This window comes from Dermacentor variabilis, chromosome 10 (assembly GCF_050947875.1).
Source record: "Dermacentor variabilis isolate Ectoservices chromosome 10, ASM5094787v1, whole genome shotgun sequence".
In the NCBI taxonomy this organism is placed as follows: Eukaryota; Metazoa; Arthropoda; class Arachnida; order Ixodida; family Ixodidae; genus Dermacentor; species Dermacentor variabilis.
In genome coordinates this window covers 105,141,822-105,161,333 of record NC_134577.1, presented here as the reverse complement: position 1 = coordinate 105,161,333, position 19,512 = coordinate 105,141,822, and the positions used below count along the sequence as shown (strand labels likewise).

The following is a 19,512-nucleotide window of genomic DNA, read 5'->3' as shown; positions in this document are numbered from 1 at the left end:
TAGGAGTGTTCCCCACCACCATGGTTTTGTTTTAGAACTCCATCAATCAAAAGGTCAATGTAATGGTACATTCGACTGGTTCCTACTATGGTCCGACTCGGTCTGCTGAGATGCAGAGGCCTTTCATCGTTGGAACCAGAGAAAGCATGCCCAAGTCGAACGTTCGGTTGCTTCCAGAGCAATTGGAGCATGTGGTCAGAATTCTGTTGAGTCTTGGCCACACTCCTAGCGCAAGGGTGAGAATGCCTCCAAGCACTCCGAGTTGGGGTGTGGTGTTCTGAACAAATCAGGTGAAGCATTCACAGTGTTCCCTTTCAGCCAGTCGAATTTAAGAACAGAACCGCAAGAGCATTGTAGTGCGCTTGAAAGTGACCAGCCACATGTGCCATAAGCCATCTATCTGCTTCTCATCTCATTTGATCAGAACCAGGACGTACCAATGCTCCCAGGTGACCACAGCCTCGAAAGCTCATGGCTGTGTCATCACACTATTGAACTAAATTGCTACTTCTGAACATGCAGTGATGAAAGCAAGAGATGCAATAAGGTTGTCTGCTTGCAGGTCTACTTCCGTGCTTGCACAAGCAGTGTCAGCCAGGCCTTGCTATACGGGACATGTCTGGTGCACACACATGCCACACCAGGAAGAGATAGGCAGAGAGAGAGAGAGAGACCTGGGGTGTTGGGGGCAAGGGTGACGGTGGCGACATGGGAGAGACGTCCCGCCCGCTGTCCTCGTTGGTGCCGGTAGAGGCATCCCCTCCGCCACAGCATTCCACATGGCAGCAGCAAGACGCTCGCTGCAAATAGGAAGGCCGCTTGCCTTTAGAGGAGGGGACACCCCGCAACCGACACCCGAGACCCTCTTGCCAACCCAATTAGCGACATTGCATGGGCAAATGCAAACCTGGCAAATCGAGCAATGACCACGTTGTTCCTTGCCCACGACTAATATTTGTATAGGAATTTAGCTACTCAGAGAATTTCCCTGGTTTATTGGAATACCTTGTTACAGGTTGGCTGTTGATGTCTCCTTATGTTCATCTGCACCACAAGTCGGTAACAACCTAGGAATGCTTCACCAATATGAAGAAAACTTGTATAGATACGTCAGATAATTATGGTTACCAACTCACTAATTACCAAATTACCAACTCGTCCGACTTTTGGTGCTTTCAAATTCAGTTATGCTCACCCACTTCTGTGGTGTCATGGCAGAGGGAAACTTTTATGAATATCGGCATTTCTTGGAAGTTTTGGAGCATGGAGCGAGCACAGAAGGCAGTGTAGTATGGAATTCTTAGGTTGTCACAGAGTATGGCTACCTTATATAGCCCTCCCAATTGCTTCGGGCACATACGTGGAAACTGCCTTGAAGATTCTTTCACACTCACAATAGTGACAAATCACAAGCACAGTTATACTTAACTTCGTACTGCTACTACCGCAAGGCTGGTGATGTGCTCGAAATTGCAAGCAATGTCACTGTAGCAAATATGATCCTGAAGGAGCTCCAATAGGTGACTTCAAAGGCATGGGTCGTGAAATACTTTATCAGCAGTGAATGTATGTGTCAATTTTGCAAAAAATTTGACTATATTATGGCAAGTTTGTCACACTTTGCCCTTAAAAACACCAACAGACGGCATACTCAAATACTCGTGGCCATAGAGCTACAGGTTACATTGCTATACTTGTGCTCAAAATCCATACCAGCACGTCATGGGTACAACAGGAAGGAATGGAAAGCTCAGCAAGTTGGCCATTGTGCAAGGCTTCCACATAAACAAAAAGGTCTCACACACAGACTACTCAAGCGTGGAGCACTTAAGAGTCTGGAGGACACTACAAAGGCTCAGAACTGCCGATGGGCCAAGCAGCTAGTGCCATACTTTTTAAAATTATTTTTCTTCTGCAAAGAGCAGCCAAGGGTCGAAAGTACAAAGCTTTTTGTATGCTAGAGCTGTTTGCCTGGTTTGCTGCATTTGCTAATAATGTGTTAAACCACAAATATGGCTCACAGCTGCTCTTATTAACAGCTGCAGCTTAGGAACATTTTGTATGACTATGGGCCCAGGGCATTAGGTTTAATCTCTGTGTAGTACTTATCTGCACAGGAGAAAGTGCTCCCCCCCCCCTTTTTTTTTCTGCATTGCTAAGATATCGCAACTCTCCAATTCCTGGTCTGCCCAGCCCTCACAAAGACAAGGACCTCTACTTGTTGAAATGCATGGAGGCAAGACAGCACTACCTTTTGCTATGAAAAAAAAATAAGAAAAAGAATAGAGAGACAGGCTGAATTTGGCCTGTGAACCAGCCTTGGTTGAAAACGTGCTTGAAATGGCAGCTGACTTTCACACTTCTGCAATATAGTTCACTACTGTGGATTGGCGAGGTGGGTACACGTATCTTTCCCTACGTCTAGTTATCTTTCTGCACCTTCGTTGAGTATGGCCCATGGTGCATAAAGAACCTTGTTACCACACCTCACGAACAAAAACAGCCGTTCCTCCGATGTATTCTCAACCCCCTGAAGGGTATTTCTGTCTAAGCCATTGCTGGGTATTGAACAGGTTGTTGTACATGCAGGAAAGAGTGGTGCATTGCTAATGTCAAACCTAACACCACTGCAGCTCACACGAGAACAAACAATTCTTTCAATGTCATGCCATTTTGCCCTTTTTGTTGTGTGGCCATCTTTATTTTGGGTGACATTGTTATGTAATTGAACATGGACGAATATGAACCGAACGATGGTCTGAGTTTGAGGAAACCACTTGTGTAGCATGCAATTTCACAAATTGGCTAGCCAAGTGCAAGTCACACATCATACTAGCAGTGTGTTTTTGCAGGAGTTGCAAATTGGCATGAATGCCAAACTGCAGCCTGGATTAAACACATCAGGAGATTAAAGTAAACGGAAAGGTCCAATTAGTTATGTACAGTGAATTATAAGCATGGTGAATGTTTCAACAGGTTTGTCATTTCTGAGCGTCATCTGCATGACACTGCTTCGACGAGACACCTTCACACACGTTTGAGTGCCTCGAAGATAACTCTCATAGGAGCTAAGACCCGTGAGAAACAACAGATGCAGTGACTACTGCTGTGGCAGTTTGCACCCGACGCTTGGCATGCACGGCAATCATGCGCCCCCCTCCCCCCCCAAGACAAATGAAGACAAAAAGAAGGAATCCAAAACTGCGCGCCAACCAACCCGCAAACCACGAAAGACGTCGTGTGCCACTGTGCTCGTGTGCACGACGGGAGAGCTCCCGCCCGCCTGTCTCCATACCTCCCCGCCCCGCTCAATCCCCGGCTGCTTCAACGCACCGCGGCGCGCGCCCGAAAGCGTTGCCAGCCCACCCAGATGGCGCGCTTAGACTTTCGCGTTCACAGACGGGTTTTCCTTTTTTTACCTCCTTCGCGCCGCTGAGTCCGACCACGAACGAGGACGCCGCAACGGCCGCATCGCAGTCGTCGTCCATGCCGCCGTCCGCCAGTCAGTCGTGAGCACGGATGAAGCAGCAGCCGAAATGGGGAGAAAAAGGGAAATGCGTGGGGAAATCGGGAAAGCGGCGAACAATCCCGGCGGGACGGCGCTGGGAGAGAGAGAAAGCCTTCCACGGGGCACCCGGTCCGCGACGGCAGCGGCGAAAGCACGACGCAGCACACACCGTGCGCTGCTTGCTGTCTCTCTTCAACCGCGACGAGTCGCCCGTTCGAGCACCATCGTTATCACGACAGCAGCAGCGTGACAGCACAGGCACCTTGTAGGACGCGTCGACGGGGACTGCGCACCTTCGCGTGGACGCCGCCGAGAACCGGAGGAGAGCGCCCTTGGCGCCGTCGCCACGCTCGTGGGAACGCTGGCGGCCACCGCTGCTGCTGTTTCTTCATAAGCGGCGCGAGAGGGTTAAGGCAAGGGCTCTCGCCGGTGGCTCAGCGCGCAGCCCCCTCCACCTCCGCCACAGTTCTCTACACCACGGTCAGCGACGCGTGCGATTGGTTCGCGCTACCGTCACGTGATTACAAAGCGGCCGAGAATCGTAGGGAACGGGACGCGTTGTCACAGCTGCCTAGCGACGAGGGAGACTGTCGAATGCTTCTGCTTTTCTTTTCATCCATTGTGTGGCGTCGTCCTTCAGCTGTAGTTTGCAATCACGCCAGTTGCGCCTCGCCGGAGCGCATTCAAATCGGCGCGAGCAGACGACACCTGGGACGACAGCAAAAACGTAACAGTACTGAGATTATTCTAGTGGGCGTCAGAGCGATTTCCACGAGACCGCAGTCAAAACAGCTTTTCGACAAGGAAGACGGCTACTCCCCAGCGTCGGTGCACTTTTGCCACTGTCTTCTGTGCAATACATCCAGACGATTCAGCGACGCCATCTTGAGTTCGCAGCAGACGACATCCATCGACTAACGCCATCCTCTGACCAAAGCGGGCAGCGATAAAAGCTGCAGTCGCGTTTCTTGCCCACTCGGAATACGCTTTTAAATTTTTAATGCGAGTAACGACAAGTGACCACAACCTGACGCATTATTATGCACGTCACGATATTACTAACAGTGACCACGAGAGTGCCTGAACCTGCGAATACAAGGCACATTCCACACCAGCGCTCTCCATACGCACTTTCCAATGAGCAATCCAGAAAAGAATTGAATCGAATGAGAACGAAGAATATATTACAATAACGCTGATAGTTGGATTAGGGACAAAGAGAGACAAAAAGGCCGCAAAAGAACGAAGCGCGCCATTTGCTGCGAAGCCGGATCCGGTGGCCACAATGACCGTTAAAACGGCAAGGGTCGGAGGAGGAGGCTTTCGAGAGAGAGCAAGAAGGGTAAGGGAAGGGGGGTTCAAGGACGTCCATCCCCATGTGACAGTTATAAACTTCCTCCAGAACGGAGCCGCCCGAGGGATACGTACTTACGTTCGCTGCTGGGATGACAGACCGAATGATGCTGGGATGGAAAGGGGGATGCGTACCCACACTCCCATTTCGGAATGGGCGCGCAGGCATGAGATCACGCACTGCAGTTGTTTAACCGTCCTCGCGCGACTGTCGAGAGCGCAGGCGACAGAAGATCGCGGTCGACAACCCGCCGGTTTGACTGCATTTGGGCACAAATACCCTGTTTACTCTGTTTATAGGCCCCACAAAGACAAGTCTTTTTTTTTTTTTTTTTGATAGGCTGAATCCGATACCTCACATTCTGCTTAACCGAAATTTTGATGTACCAAATTCGGTGTATCAAATGCAAGTTACGCATTGTAAACATTACGCAAAGCCCGTACTAACGTTTTTGACTGGCTGCAGGGAGTTAAAAGATATGTTGTTTTAGGCGCCAAAACCACAATATTGCCACGGGCACAACAGTTGGCTGTGTAGTGGGCTTGCCGCTTCTGCCGAAGCGGAGGCCGGCGACGGCGCACTCTCAGCGAGGGTGTCGGACGGGAACTGTCTGCTTGCATTAGATTAAACTTCACAGTTTTTGACGTATATAGAGTAACGTGACTACACGGTAACGAGGAACGCCGTAGCGGGAGGGTCCCGATAATTTTGTGTCCACTGTTAAGAACGACCAGCTGCAGTGCAAGTTTGCCAGCCAGTTACGCCAGTGGTGGCAACCTCATTTTGGAATGCCGCTGCCAACCTCTAGCCACGGTGTGGCTAAGTCGACTTTGTGTCGGTATCAATACGCGCATCCTCCACTCCCCGACGCTTCAGCTAGGATGCGTTGTGACTGAAGGAGTTCGACGAAGCAGGCTTTGTGCGCAACACGACAAAGCGGACCCGATATCTTACGGCCGGGGGAGCTGCCGCGGGAACGCCGACGGACGCTCGTTCCCACGCACCGACCAAGACGCAAGACAACGCGCTACCCGGAACGGCTCCGAGCTCTACGAAGCCCCTCTGACGTCGGGTCCGGACCATCGCACCTGTGTGTACGCGTGTTTGCGTGTAAACCGTGCCGCGGAGAGGCGGCTAGTTTGCGATGACTAAACGAACGTTCGCGTCACCTTGTATCACGGGAGGACAGAGTGTTTAAAAAACCGCTGTTGTGCGGCTGCTCAGGACACTCTCTCTCAAGCAGTCATGTTAGACGGATATAAATACTGTAAGCAAACCCTTATTCATCGTTCTCGATGAGGAGCAGTCCTTCCCTCCATCAACGTCCTCAGCGTGGATAAGTTGGACGACGGCATGGGCCAGCTACCTTCTAATTCATGCCCCACTCCAATCTTGACAACGGATCACGAGCGATGGGATGGACTTTGCGACGTGGTGCTGTGAGTGCGGTTCTTGGTTCTTGCTTGGTTCTTGCTTTGACTCTCTAGGCTTCATTTTGTGGTTGTTCTGTTTAGAACTGTAGGGAAGTTAGATTGTTGAGTGTTAGCTAGGTTGGGTTTTCCTAGCTAGATTTAGAGAGCAGGATCAAGGCAGTAAAGCAGCAATCATGGAGTTAAGGAACTGCTGAGAGACGAGTTGTTGATTGTTGGTGAGGAACTGGGCCTAGATGTACGCAAGGAAATGCTAAAAGCGGAATTATTGAACCTAATTTCCGAACAGGCCAGTGAGGAAGAAATTGAAATGGGGTTTGAACTTCTGAAAAAAGAGAGAAGAACGAGAGAGAGAAAGAAAGGGAGGAACGCGATAAAGATCGCGAGTTAAGAAAAAATGCAACTTGAAGTTGAAAGCAAACGTTTGGAGTTGTCTCAAGGAAATGAAGGGGCTCTGGGACGATCAAGTGAGGCAGAATCATACCGCATGGACAGGCTATTAAAGCCATTTGGGGTCGGGACCGACATAGGCTTGTTCCTAAACAATTTTGAAAGGACTTGCGAGAAGATGAACTTCGGTCCGAGTACATGGCCACAGCGGTTGCTGTCTATGTTGCCGTGTGAGGCGGCGGAAGTAATCGCCAGACTGAGTGCACAGGATGCATGTGATTATGCAAAAAGTTAAGGCTAATCTCCTGAAGAAATACCGCCTTTCAGCCGAAGCTTTTCGGCAAAGGTTCAGAAGCACAGGCAAGAAAGATAGCGAGGGGTATCCGGAGTTTGCATATAACTTAAAGGCCAACCTAGTCGAGTGGCTGAAAAAGCGCGGAAGCGTACGACAGCGGAGACATGATCATAGAATGCATGTGTCTAGAGCAGTTTTACAAAACCATCCCCCAAGCTGTGAAACTGTGGGTGCAAGACAGAGGGAATGTAAACAATGTGGAAAGGGCGGCTGCATTAGCCGAAGAGTACGCAACCCGTAGAAAGTTGAACGCCGAGGACGGAAATTGGGACGGTCGAAATGGACCGCGGAAACCATTTCCGTTCAAAAAAGGGTTCGCACACTAGACGATCGGAGCCTGTAGACGTGGACGAAAAGCCCGCAGAAAAGAGCGAGGAGAAACTTAACGGGGCAACCACACAAAAGGAACAGAAAAGAAAATTCGAATCTTTTAGGCCGATCCGCTGTTATAAATGCCACAAACTGGGACATTTTCATGGCGTGTAAGAAACATCAGGAAAAAACTGTGGACCTACGCGAAAGCTAGAAAAGAATCTGGGGACAAGGTATCGCTATCCTACGACAGACTGCGTGTCAATGATGACCTCTACCGATGGGATGACGAAACAAATGATGTGGCCCTAATGCAACCGTATTCGGCTACCTCGAGCAAAAAAAAAAAAAAAAACCAGGAAGGAGAAAGGCAACCAACACGCTCTCGCCGCAACGCGCTACGTCCGAAATAACTTTCTGCAATATTAATGCGCGTAGCATACTAAAGAAAACTGACTTCCTTGAGGCATTATTTCTTGGTATCGAACCAGATTTTGTTGCTTTAACTGAGACCTGGCTAACAATCGATATCAGGGATGCTGAAATCACACCACCAAATTACGTAATCGTACGGAAGGACCGATTAACGCGTGGTGATGGCGTCGCCTTATTGATTAGAAAGGACATCCCTTATATCGCATTACCTGATGTCACAGGAGTGGAAGGAATTTTTTGTAAACTAACATTTTCTACATGCAATATTGTCGTCGGCTGTATTCATCGTAGTCCCTCATGTGAGGTTGAAGTGATGGAAAGACTGTGTTTGTATGCGCAAAATAACGTTTTAGGGGCCAGACTTATACTTCTAGGGGATTTTAACTTGCCTGATGTGAACTGGCAAACATTTGAACATCACTCACCAAGTGCTGATATGCTTTTCGAACTCATGCTTTCATTGAATCTCAGCCAAATTGTAACAGAGCCCACACGTGTTCAAGGAACTACTCCTAACACACTTGATTTAGTTTTTTTGAGCCATCATTTCCCGTTAGAGCAAACGCACCTTGAATTCATTGATGGCCTGTCTGATCATAAGATTACTTTATGTGTTATACCTGCTCAGAATACATTTTCTTCCCAACCACGCATCACTTACCCGGACTTCAGTAGAGCAGACGATACGAGTAGTATTATTGACTACTTATCTGACGAATTTACCGCCTTTGAAGAACTTTCAATACGTTCCACTACAAACATCGAAACATTGTGGCATGATTTCAAAAAAATTATGTTTCATTGTATTTCTAAGTATGTACCTTCTAAAGTTAAAAAAAACGAGAAAGCACAATCCCTGGATCTCACGAGGCATCATTCATGCCAAACGTAAAGTCAAGCGTCTGAAAAAAATAAATGAAAATAGCACCTAAACCTTAATCTCGAAGTATTCTTACTCTAGCTATCCAAGACATGAAATCTAAATTAAAGACAGCGAAGTCAAACTTTTACACAAACACACTTCAAAGATTCTTAAGAAATTCACCGAGCAAATTCTGGAACTACCTTAAACCTAAGGCATCAAGTGATCCCCAAGTGTCGCCCGAAGCTAGCAAACAAAGCGCTAATTCACTAAATAACTATTTTTCTTCTATCTTCACATCTGACGATGGGAAAGTGCCCCAAATTGACATCACCGTTAACACCACACTGAGCCCCCTCACCGTCACGGAGGCCGGATTACTGAACCTTCTCCTAAATTTGGACACAAAAAAAGGGCCAGGCCCGGATAAAATACCTAACAATTTCTTGAAACGATACGCAGAATGGATGACGAAGTACCTTCGTATAATATTTAACAAATCATTATCACTATCTGTTATTCCACAGGATTGGAAATCTGCAAAAGTTGTCCCAATACATAAGTCAGGCTGCAAAGACGACCCGTCCAACTTTCGGCCGATTTCGCTTACGAGTACCGTGTGCAAACTTCTAGAACACATCGTACTAAAACATAACCGTTTTCTTAGAAAAGGAGAGTATCATATCACCATATCAACATGGCTTTCGCAGAGGCCTTTCTACAATCACTCAACTACTGGAACTAACCCGCGACATATAATTTAATATCGACCAACAAAGACAAACCGACCTCATCCTACTCGATTTCTCGAAAGCACTTGATCGGGTATCACACAAAAAGCTCATAAGGAAACTTGAGATTACATTAGCTACAGGCCCCATAATTGACTGGATTTGCGACTATCTTACTAACCGTCCCAATTTGTGAAAGTGAACGGACACATTTCCCAGACAGCCCGGGTAACATCGGGAGTCCCCCAAGGAAGCGTTCTGGCTCCCCTTTTATTTCTAATTTTTATTAATGACCTACTCACAAAAATCACAGGAAACATTAGGCTATTTGCAGACGACTGCATTCTTTATCGCACTATTAACTCACATGATGACCACATAACATTAAACAACGACTTCAAAGCTGTGTCTAACTGGTGTACCCACTGGCAAATGACTATCTATACTAAGAAATCTGCTGTTCTTTCAATCACCAGAAAAAAAAGTAACTCGAGCTTTACGTATACCGTTAACGACGTGCCACTAATACGAGTTCATGAACACAAGTACCTCGGATTAACGTTAACACATGACTTCAGATGGAACTCGCATATAAATAACGTTACAGCAACTGCAATGAAACGCCTTTTTTTTCTTGGAAGACACCTCCGACTAGCACCACCCGATACAAAACTTCTGGCTTACAAAACTTTGGTCAGGTCAGTCCCTGAGTACGCAAATGTTATCTGGTTCCCATACACTAAAGAACTAATTTTTTAAAAAAACTAGAAGGTGTACAAAGGAAAGCTCTACGGTATATATACAATAAACATAAATTAACGGACTCGCCCACCGAACTACTTAACAAAGCCGGAATCCTAACAGTACAAAACCGAGCTGTACTAGCCCGTTCTAAACTTATGTACCAGCTCTTACACAACAAGCTTAATATTGATACCTCTAGATACATCTCCAGAAATGAAACACGGCCAACGTGGCATAAAAGCACACAAACACTCAAAGATCATTCTTTTCATACCGATTGCTTTAAGAATTCATTCTTTCCTTTAGCGATAAGAGAGTGGAATAAACTGAGTGAATCCATTAGTAACAGCCCCTCATTAGATACATTTGCTAATTCAGTGGAAGAACATCTCCTTGCCTTACAGCTCTGAATTACATACTCGGGTTTATTACCGATCTTCATAGCCTAACACTTTAATCTATGAGTGTTCTTTTTGTATGATGCATCATACGCATGACTGCATCCTGTTTGTCATGTTCATTAGGTATTTTATATCACATGTGTTTTCAGGTGTTTTTTTTTCTTTTTCTTGTTTGGTTTCTTGTTTTCTCAGATTCTTCTTTGCTATAGTATATTGTACCCAAATATTGCATTTGTTATGAACTACTTAATGCTTTTGTTTAGCGAAGCCAAACCCTTTGCAACAACACATTTATGATTATATAATGTATTTATATTCTCTGTTCGGAGATATTACCATATGTACTTGCCCTTCCTGTTATAATCCCAAGAGGGATTGACAGTATGTGAAATAAATAAATAAATAAATAAATAAAGCTGTAAACTGCGGGAAGCCTAGCGTAGTTTTTTCTTACGTAGAGGAAAAAGACGAGAATATGGAACTTTTAAGCCCCTATCTTCACGACCTGCAAGTTAATGGCAAACCATGCAGAGTGCTAAGAGACAGTGCCGCCACGATGGACATTGTCCATCCGTCTTACGTGACGGTAGATGACTTCACCGGAGAAGTAGCATGGACCAAACAGGTTGTAGAACACAGCGTATGTCTGCCCATGGCCAAAGTCAAAATCAATGGACCGTTCGGGGAGCTAGAGACTGAGGCTACAGTTTCCAAATTTTTGTCACTGCAGTATCCTTACATCTTTTCGAATCGTTCGAATCAGTTACTGCGTGACAAAGGGCTCAAACTGGGAGAGGGCATAGTACAAGCATTGACCCGAGGCCAAGCTCGTAAGATCGCGGCGCTTCCGACTGAAAATGCACAAGCTGCTCCAGCGGAAGCAGAAAAGGGGATAACTTCAATACCCGAATCCGAGCAAAGCCCGAGGGACAAAAGAACAGTTGAGGAGAGCCTGCCAGCTGACCAGCTCAATGAGAGCGTATCACTAGAGTGTGAAAGTTCTAGCCTGCAGGAAGAGCAAGCTGACGCACTCACAAGCGAGACAGGGTCGTTATTATCACCGGCCTCAAAGAACTTTGATAAGCTCTTACGTGTGGATAGAGAGTCATTGGCAGCCGAGCAAAAGAATGATGAGAGCTTATCTAAATTACATCACACAGCCAAAGAAGGCATTGCTAGGCGCAACGTGACGATACATGAGAGAGGAGGATTGTTGTATCGGCACTACAGAGATCGAAAGGGTAGGATTTTAGATCAGTTAGTCGTACCTACTAAGTACAGGGAGGACCTTTTGAGTCTCTGTCATGGAAATGGGTGGTCCGCCCACCTAGGCATAAACAAATCAAAGGAAAGATTGCTTATGGAATACTACTGGCATGGCTGTTTCAAAGACGTAGAAAACTTTGTAAGATCATGCGACGCCTGCCAGCGTTCTGGTAAACCAGGAGAGACATGGAAAGCTCCACTGAAGATAGTTTCCTTAATAACAGCCTTTCAGACGACTTGTAATAGACACGGTAGGGCCCCTTCCAAAAACAAAATCGGGCTATAAGTACTTGTTTACCATGCTGTGTCCGGCTACAAAGTTTCCAGAAGCAATCCCTCTGAAAGAGCTCAGCTCCACCGTAGTAGCAGACGCGCTTTTGACAGTGTTTGCACGAGTTGGGTTTCCAGCCAAAATTCAGGCAGATAAAGGGCGCACTGACTTCCACATTCTTGCAAAAGTGCGGGGTAAAGTTAATACACCGTTCCGTCTATCACCCTCAGTCAAACAGTGTAGAGAGGTGGTATTCAGTGCTTAAGCGAGTTTTGCGGGCGCTCTGTTACGAGCACAAGGAGGACTGGGAGAACTGTCTGCCGGCAACTTAGTTCGCTTTGCGAACGGTTCCACATGAAGCGACGGGGCTCTCGCCAGCAGAACTAGTGTATGGGAGGACACTCCGTTCTCCACTAAGAATGTTGAGAGAGATGTGGGAGGAAAGAGGGGAGAGTCCAGCAGTGGTTGAATACGTGCTAGACTTGCTGGAACGGCTTTATTCTTTATTCAAGAATTACCCCGCATTGCCCGAAGGCGTTATAGCAAGGGGGTTACAGGAGGGGAAAAAAAAAATCTTCATTCGTACAGCACACTTGCTCTTCACACAGCTGATTCCACTCCACAATAGTTTTGACAAAAAAGGAATCCGCAAACAAGTACGTCCTGGCACGGTATTCGCGGATTTTAAGTGAATGGTCATTACGCCTAGAAATATAATTTGGTTCTTTCAAGTAGCTTTTACTGCTAATTCCAGTCTTATTATTAAATATGAGGCATAAAAACTTCAGTCTCAACTTTTTCCGCCGAGAGGAAAGCAGTTCCCAATTCAATTCAAGTTTCATTTCAGTACAGCTTTCTCTACGCCCACACCGCCCCAGGACGAACCTAGCAGCTCGGTTTTGAATTCTTTCCAGCTTATCAATAAAGTTTTTTTTGCGCGGGGTCCCAGACGGCACAGGCGTATTCCAAAATTGGTCTAACACATGTTAGGTAAGCAGTTTTCTTTAGGTTCGGCTGTGAACATTTCAAGTTCCTCTGAATAAAATTGAGTGCCCTACCAGCTTTTACAATGTCGTCATCCACATGAGCAGACCATGAGCAGTCGGATGATAGCGTCACCCCTAGATACTTGTATATAGGTTCGTTTTTTATCAGGGTATTATTTATCTGGTAAAGATTTACAATCCTTTTCTTCTTTCTTGTAAAACATACATGAACACACTTTTTTAAATTCAAATTCATCTTCCATGTGGAACACCAAGTATTAATATATTTTAAGTCAGATTGTAACATGGCAGCATCTTGTTCACTCTTAATTTTCCTATAAACAACACAATCGTCGGCAAACAACCGTATACATGAAGAAATACCAACAGAAATATCATTTATATAAAGTAAAAACAAAAGTGGCCCTAAGACTGAGCCCTGTGGGACTCCTGACGTCACATCAGCGTATGCCGAGCTTTTGCCGCTCAAAACAACACATTGTCGGCGCTGAGACAGATAATTTTCAATCCAAGCGAGTACGCTTGAGTGAATATTTAACACTTTAAGTTTAATAAGAAGTGGATGTGACACTGTGTCGAATGCCTTGCGAAAGTCTAAAAAGACACAATCTGTTTGTCCTCCCTCGTCAACATCGAATGCCAATTCATGATAAAATTCAATTAATTGTGTTGTGCAAGATAGACCTTTCCGAAACCCGTGTTGTTCTTTGATTAGTATATTATTATTTGTTATATGACGCATTATCTCGGTATATATAATATGCTCAATGATTTTGCACGAGATGGATGTTAGTGAGATAGGCCTGTAATTCGCGACATCTCTTTTCGAACCCCCTTTATGAATAGGTACAACTTGAGCGGTTTTCCAATCATTAGGTAAGAGTCCTGTGGATAGCGATTTCACATAGATTAAATAAAGGTACATCGAGATAGGTGCAGCACACCGCTTTAGTATACGTGGAGATATACGATCCGGACCGTTTGCTTTGGTTTCATCTATGACCTTTAGGAGTGCCTCGATGCCTCTAACGCTTAATTCAACTTGTTCAATTAAAGGAAGTCTGCTTGAATGTGGTGTTGAGCTACGATTGCATTTAGGCAGGAAGACATATTGAAAATATGTATTCAAACACGTTGCCTTTGCAATATCGTCTGTCATTATTTGTTGATTACAAACAATTTCATTTATTCCTACAAAATCTGATCCGCATCCTTTTAAAAACCTCCAAAATGTTTAGGATTAGTTTTCATTCTGTCGTTGAGTGTCTTAAAGTACTCTTCCTTCGTATTTTTATAGCAAACTTATAGTCTTGTGTTACTTCAGATAACCTTTTTATGTGATTCATACTTTTAGTTTTTTGGTATCTATTAAATGCTATCTTTCTTTTTTTAATTATTCTCAGAATACGCGAACTCACCCAGGGTTTCTTACGTTTTTTGAGTCTGGTGGAGTCTATGCTTGGAACATACTTGTCCGTAAGCTCAAGCAGTTTATCTTTAAATACCCGCCATAAATCATGGATGTCGTAAGCGCAACCCAAGAACCAGTCGAAAAGAACATGGGAGTAGCTCAAAAGAACGCCAAATTCTATTACGACAAGAATGCGAGGCTTCGTACGTTTAACGCCGGAGACCAGGTAATGATCCTCAAACTTTCAAGAAAGAACAAGCTTGAAGTTCACTGGGACGGGCCCGTTAAAGTGCTGCACAAACTTTCAGATACTAACTATGCTCTGAATATGCCCGGTCGCAGGAAGGAGGTGAGGATATATCACTGCAATTTGATGAAGCCGTATATAGAGCGGAGTCGTTAACTATACCATCAAAGAGCAGGATGGCACTAGTACCAAGTTTAAGGAGTAGAGGGCGACCTCCAACTCTGAAATCGGCCTAGAAGAAGTAGTAGAACACTCGGTAAGCTCGCACGCTCTAAGACTCGAGCAGTTAGATGAGCTAAAAGGGGTGTTAGGGGAATATATCGACAGGTTCAGCGATCGGCCGGGTAGAACCGAAATAATGACTCATGAAATAGAGCTGACATCAACCGAACCAGTAAAATCAAAGCCTTACAGGGTGTCTCCAAGACAAAGAGAGATTATGGAGGCAGAGATACAGCGCATGCTAGAGTTGGGAGTTATCGAGCCCGCTGAGAGTGACTACACGTCACCGCTAATACTGGTAGAAACCCCTAACAAGGACCCTCGTCCTCGTGTTGACTACAGGAAGTTAAATGCCATCACTAGGGATCAGCTGTACCCGATACCCAACATTGAACGAATTGAAAGAGTTAGCGCTGCTAAATACATTTCAACTATAGATCTCGTGCGGGGGTACTGTTTCAGAAAGTGCCAGCCGCTATGCCGCATTCATCTCACCTGTAGGCACTTTTCACCCTCTCGCACTCAGCTTCAGGCTGAAGAACGCCCTGTTTAGCTTCTCTAAGTTAATGGATATTGTCCTAAAAGACTTGCAGGAGTTTGCCTTTCCATATCTGGATGATGTAGCAATTTTTTCGGACAGCTGGCAACAACACGTATCGCACCTCAAACAGGTGTTCTCGCGGTTGAGGGAAGCCGGCTTAACGATGAAAGCGGAAAAGTGTAGGTTTGGTTGTTCGCAGGTTACTTATCTGGGCCATGTTGTCGGCTAGGGCACGAGACGGCCGGCCGAGCTGAAAATAGCTACGACTGGAGAATTTTCTCAGCCGCGCACGAAAATAGACCTTCGTTCATTTTTGGGATTTGTGGGGTACTATCAACGGTACATTCCGAATTACTCGCAAATGGCAAGTCCATTAACGGATGCCCTCCGAAAGGGAGCACCGAGTAACGTACACTGGGATAAGGACAAAGAGAACGCTTTCCGAAGTTTGAAAACGCTATTGGTTTCTCGTCCTGTGCTTCGCGCGCCAGACTACACAAAGGAATTCGTAGTTCAATGCGACGCAAGCGACAGAGGTATGGGCGTGGTACTTAGGTCGGCGACGATAACGAGGAGCATCCTATCCTCTATGCCAGCCGTAAACTAAATGTAAGAGAGGAAGCCTACAGCGCTTCAGTGAAGGAATGCGCTTGTTTAGTTTGGGCCGCCCAGAAGTTGTCGTGTTACTTGTACGGAGCGAAGTTCATCTTCGAGACCGACCACTGTCCTCTGACGCGGCTCAATCAAATGTCACACAAAAATGGCCGCTTGCTCCGATGGAGCCTCACTCTCCAAGAGTACAACATCTCCGTTAGATATAAAAGGGGAAAGTTGCATAGCAATGCGGATGGTTTGAGCAGGCTAATTTGAATTCTGCGTTTGAGGGTCCCGCCTGAATTTTAGGGTTACTTGTGGTAATTTTATTAAGCCAAGAAGATCCCATCTCATTTAGCAGGATTCCCTCCATGATTGCTGAATTTGTCAGCACGAAATTGGCATAACCAAATGCAGCATTTTTTTTTGTTTCTGCACTTATGTTTTTTTTTTTTTGAATCCTAGCGGGTCTAAAGTGAGAGCCAATGTACGTCATCTCGGAGCAGAGCCGTGTTGTGGGGTTCATTTCGCAGTTGCCTGTCCTTGTTAGATGTTTCTTTTTTGGGGGCGGGGGGGGGGGGGGTGACATTACACAAGTGGTCGCTGCGAGCCAAGGCATCACCCCCTGGCCACCAGCCGTTCTCTTCCTGCCCAGCGGTTGTCAGCGCTAGACAGTCGAGATTTTCCGGGCCATGGAGGCGCTGTTAAGAACGGCCAGCTGCAGTGCAAGTTTGCCAGCCAGTTACGCCAGTGGTGGCAACCTCATTTTGGAATGCCGCCGCCAACCTCTAGCCACGGTGTGGCTAAGTCGGCTTTGTGTCGGTATCAATACGCGCATCCTCCACTCCCCGACGCTTCAGCTAGGATGCGTTGTGACTGAAGGAGTTCGACGAAGCAGGTTTTGTGCGCAACACGACAAAGCGGACCTGATATCTTACGGGCGGGGGAGCTGCCGCGGGAACGCCAATTAATACGGACAACTTGAGACCTATCTCGCTCACATCGTGTGTGGGCAAACTAATGGAGACGATGGTGCGAGATAGGCTCTCAGAATATTTGGAAAAGCGTAACACTTTTGCAGACACCATGTTCGGCCTCCGCCCACACAAGTCGGCACAAGACATATTATTACAACTGAATCACTACATATTACAGCCAACGGAGCACCCTCACAACGACAAAGTTGTCCTGGCCTTAGATCTAAAGGGAGCTTTCGACAACGTTAAACACAGCACTATCTTAGCACACCTCCGTGAGACCCACTGTGGCAAAAACACATTTAGTTATATCAAGGTTTTCTTGACGGATCGAGCCGCACTCGTCAAAATCCAAGACACTGAACATGGACCCTACGAATTGGGTACTATGGGGACGCCACAAGGCGCTGTGCTTTCCCCGCTGCTATTTAACCTTGCGATGGTGTATCTCCCGGCCCAGCTAAACGGTATTGAAGGCGTGCGGTATGCGCTGTACGCCGACGATGTCACCATCTCGGCCACAGAAGGAAACATAGGGCATATAGAGGAAAACCTGCAAGCAGCCGCCCACGTAGTGGATCGCTACGCAGAGCGCTGTGGATTTCAGTGTGCACCAAACAAATCAGAATTTGTGCACCTTAGACCAACACCTAAGGACACTACACAAATACATCTCTTTTTGGCTAGTGGTCCCATACACGAGGCCAAGGAGCTCCGAATTCTCGGACTCTTTATCCACAATCAACGAAGAGTCGACACAACACTAGAAAAGCTCCTCAAGGTTGGGGACCAAGTGGGCCGAATGGTCCGGCGTGTGTCCAACAAGACAGGGGGATTACGAAGCAGGGACGCTGTGCGGCTAGCTCATGCTTTCGTAACAAGCCCAATTCTATATTCGCTCCCGTATCTCTATCTGCGGAAACATGATGAAGCCAAACTCGAAGTCATCCTCCGCAAAGTGATGAAGAGGGCCCTTGACCTCCCTGTCACAACTTCGAACGCGAGACTTCTCGCTTTGGGAGTAGTGAACACCTTTCACGAGCTCAAGGAAGCCCACCTTACCAGCCAGTACACACGTCTAGCTCAGACAAACTCGGGACGGCATTTATTGGACCGGCTCCACTTGAAACACACCTTTCACATTCAGGAGCGGATCCGAGTGCCCGAACTCTGGAGACGCGCCATCAGAGTTCGACCCCTCCCCACAAAAATGGACCACAGTGGTCGTCGCCAGGCGAGGGCGGACGCCTTGCAACGCCACTACGGCAACAAACGCGGAGTCTCCTACGTGGATGTGGCCGGTCCATGCCGCGGGGGGTGGTATACGGCAGCGGTCATTCACGAGGAAAAGCAAGTAGATGGGCTCACTTTCAGAGCCTCGGGCTCAACACATGCAGAAGTAGCTATTGCCCTGGCTGCCTCTGACCCCCGGTCTCAATATATCATAACCGACTCGCGCGGGGCTTGTCGAAATTATGAAGCTGGTTGGATCAACCCACTAGCGGAACGAATATTGGCGAACTACAGCAACGGGGGAATTGATCCTACCCCCCAATGCCTGGTCTGGGCTCCGAGCCACCAGGGCCTAGCAGGGAATGAAGCCGCGAACACGGCGGCCCGAGCACTCATACACCGGGCGTCCCAGTTAGACAGTGAGCACCTGGAATCCGAAGGCATTTATCTTGTAACATTTAAACATATCACGACCTTTTACAAAGATAGGCATCGCCAATACCCAACTCCTGCAAAAGCGCTTGGCAAGGCTAATGAACGGATCTTGATTCGACTTTTCACTAACACTCTATTGTGCCCGGCAATCTTGAAACATTTCGATTGTTCCTTCCCTGGCAAGTGCCAATACTGTGAGGAGGTGGCTGACACCTACCACATGGTTTGGGCTTGTCAGCTAAACTCAGCTCTTCCCCTCAACCCTAACCCAACCCGAGAGGAGTGGGAGGCGACGCTGCTCGGTTGCTCGGACCTTCAGGCCCAAAAGGCCTTGGTCCAGAGGGCTAAGCTGGCGGCTCGTACCAATGGGGTCCCGGAATAGAGACTCCACCCATTGCGGAGCCCCGTAAGGGCTCTACCTCTCTTCCTGTTTTGAATAAAAGCTTTCAAGCAAGCAAGCGGGAACGCCGACGGACGCTCGTTCCCACGCACCGACCAATACGCAAGACAACGCGCTACCCGGAACGGCTCCGAGTTCTACGAAGCCCTTCTGACGTCGGCTCCGGACCATCGCACCTGTGTGTACGCGTGTGTGCGTGTAAACCGTGCCGCGGAGAGGCGGCTAGTTTGCGATGACTAAACGAACGTTCGCGTCACCTTGTATCACGGGAGGACAGAGTGTTTAAAAAACCGCTGTTGTGCGGCTGCTCAGGACACTCTCTCTCAAGCAGTCATGTTAGACTGATATAAATACTGTAAGTAAACCCTTATTCATCGTTCTCGATG

At 47.0% G+C, this 19,512-nt stretch overlaps 1 protein-coding gene across 6 annotated transcripts in view; it reads right to left on the bottom strand.

Moving 5' to 3' along the window:
* Sur-8 (leucine-rich repeat protein shoc-2) overlaps positions 1-19,512 on the bottom strand; it is a 189,821-nt gene that overhangs the window by 50,608 nt on the left and 119,701 nt on the right. For 2 of the 6 annotated variants that reach the window (XM_075673273.1, XM_075673274.1), the window contains exon 2: positions 675-800. The exons of 3 other annotated variants lie outside the window; for them this stretch is intronic. In XM_075673273.1, the coding sequence (XP_075529388.1) occupies positions 675-800 (126 nt within the window). Of the gene's footprint in view, positions 1-674; positions 801-3,419; positions 3,863-19,512 lie in introns of those variants that run through there. One more of the 6 variants, XM_075673276.1, reaches the window with a different exon arrangement.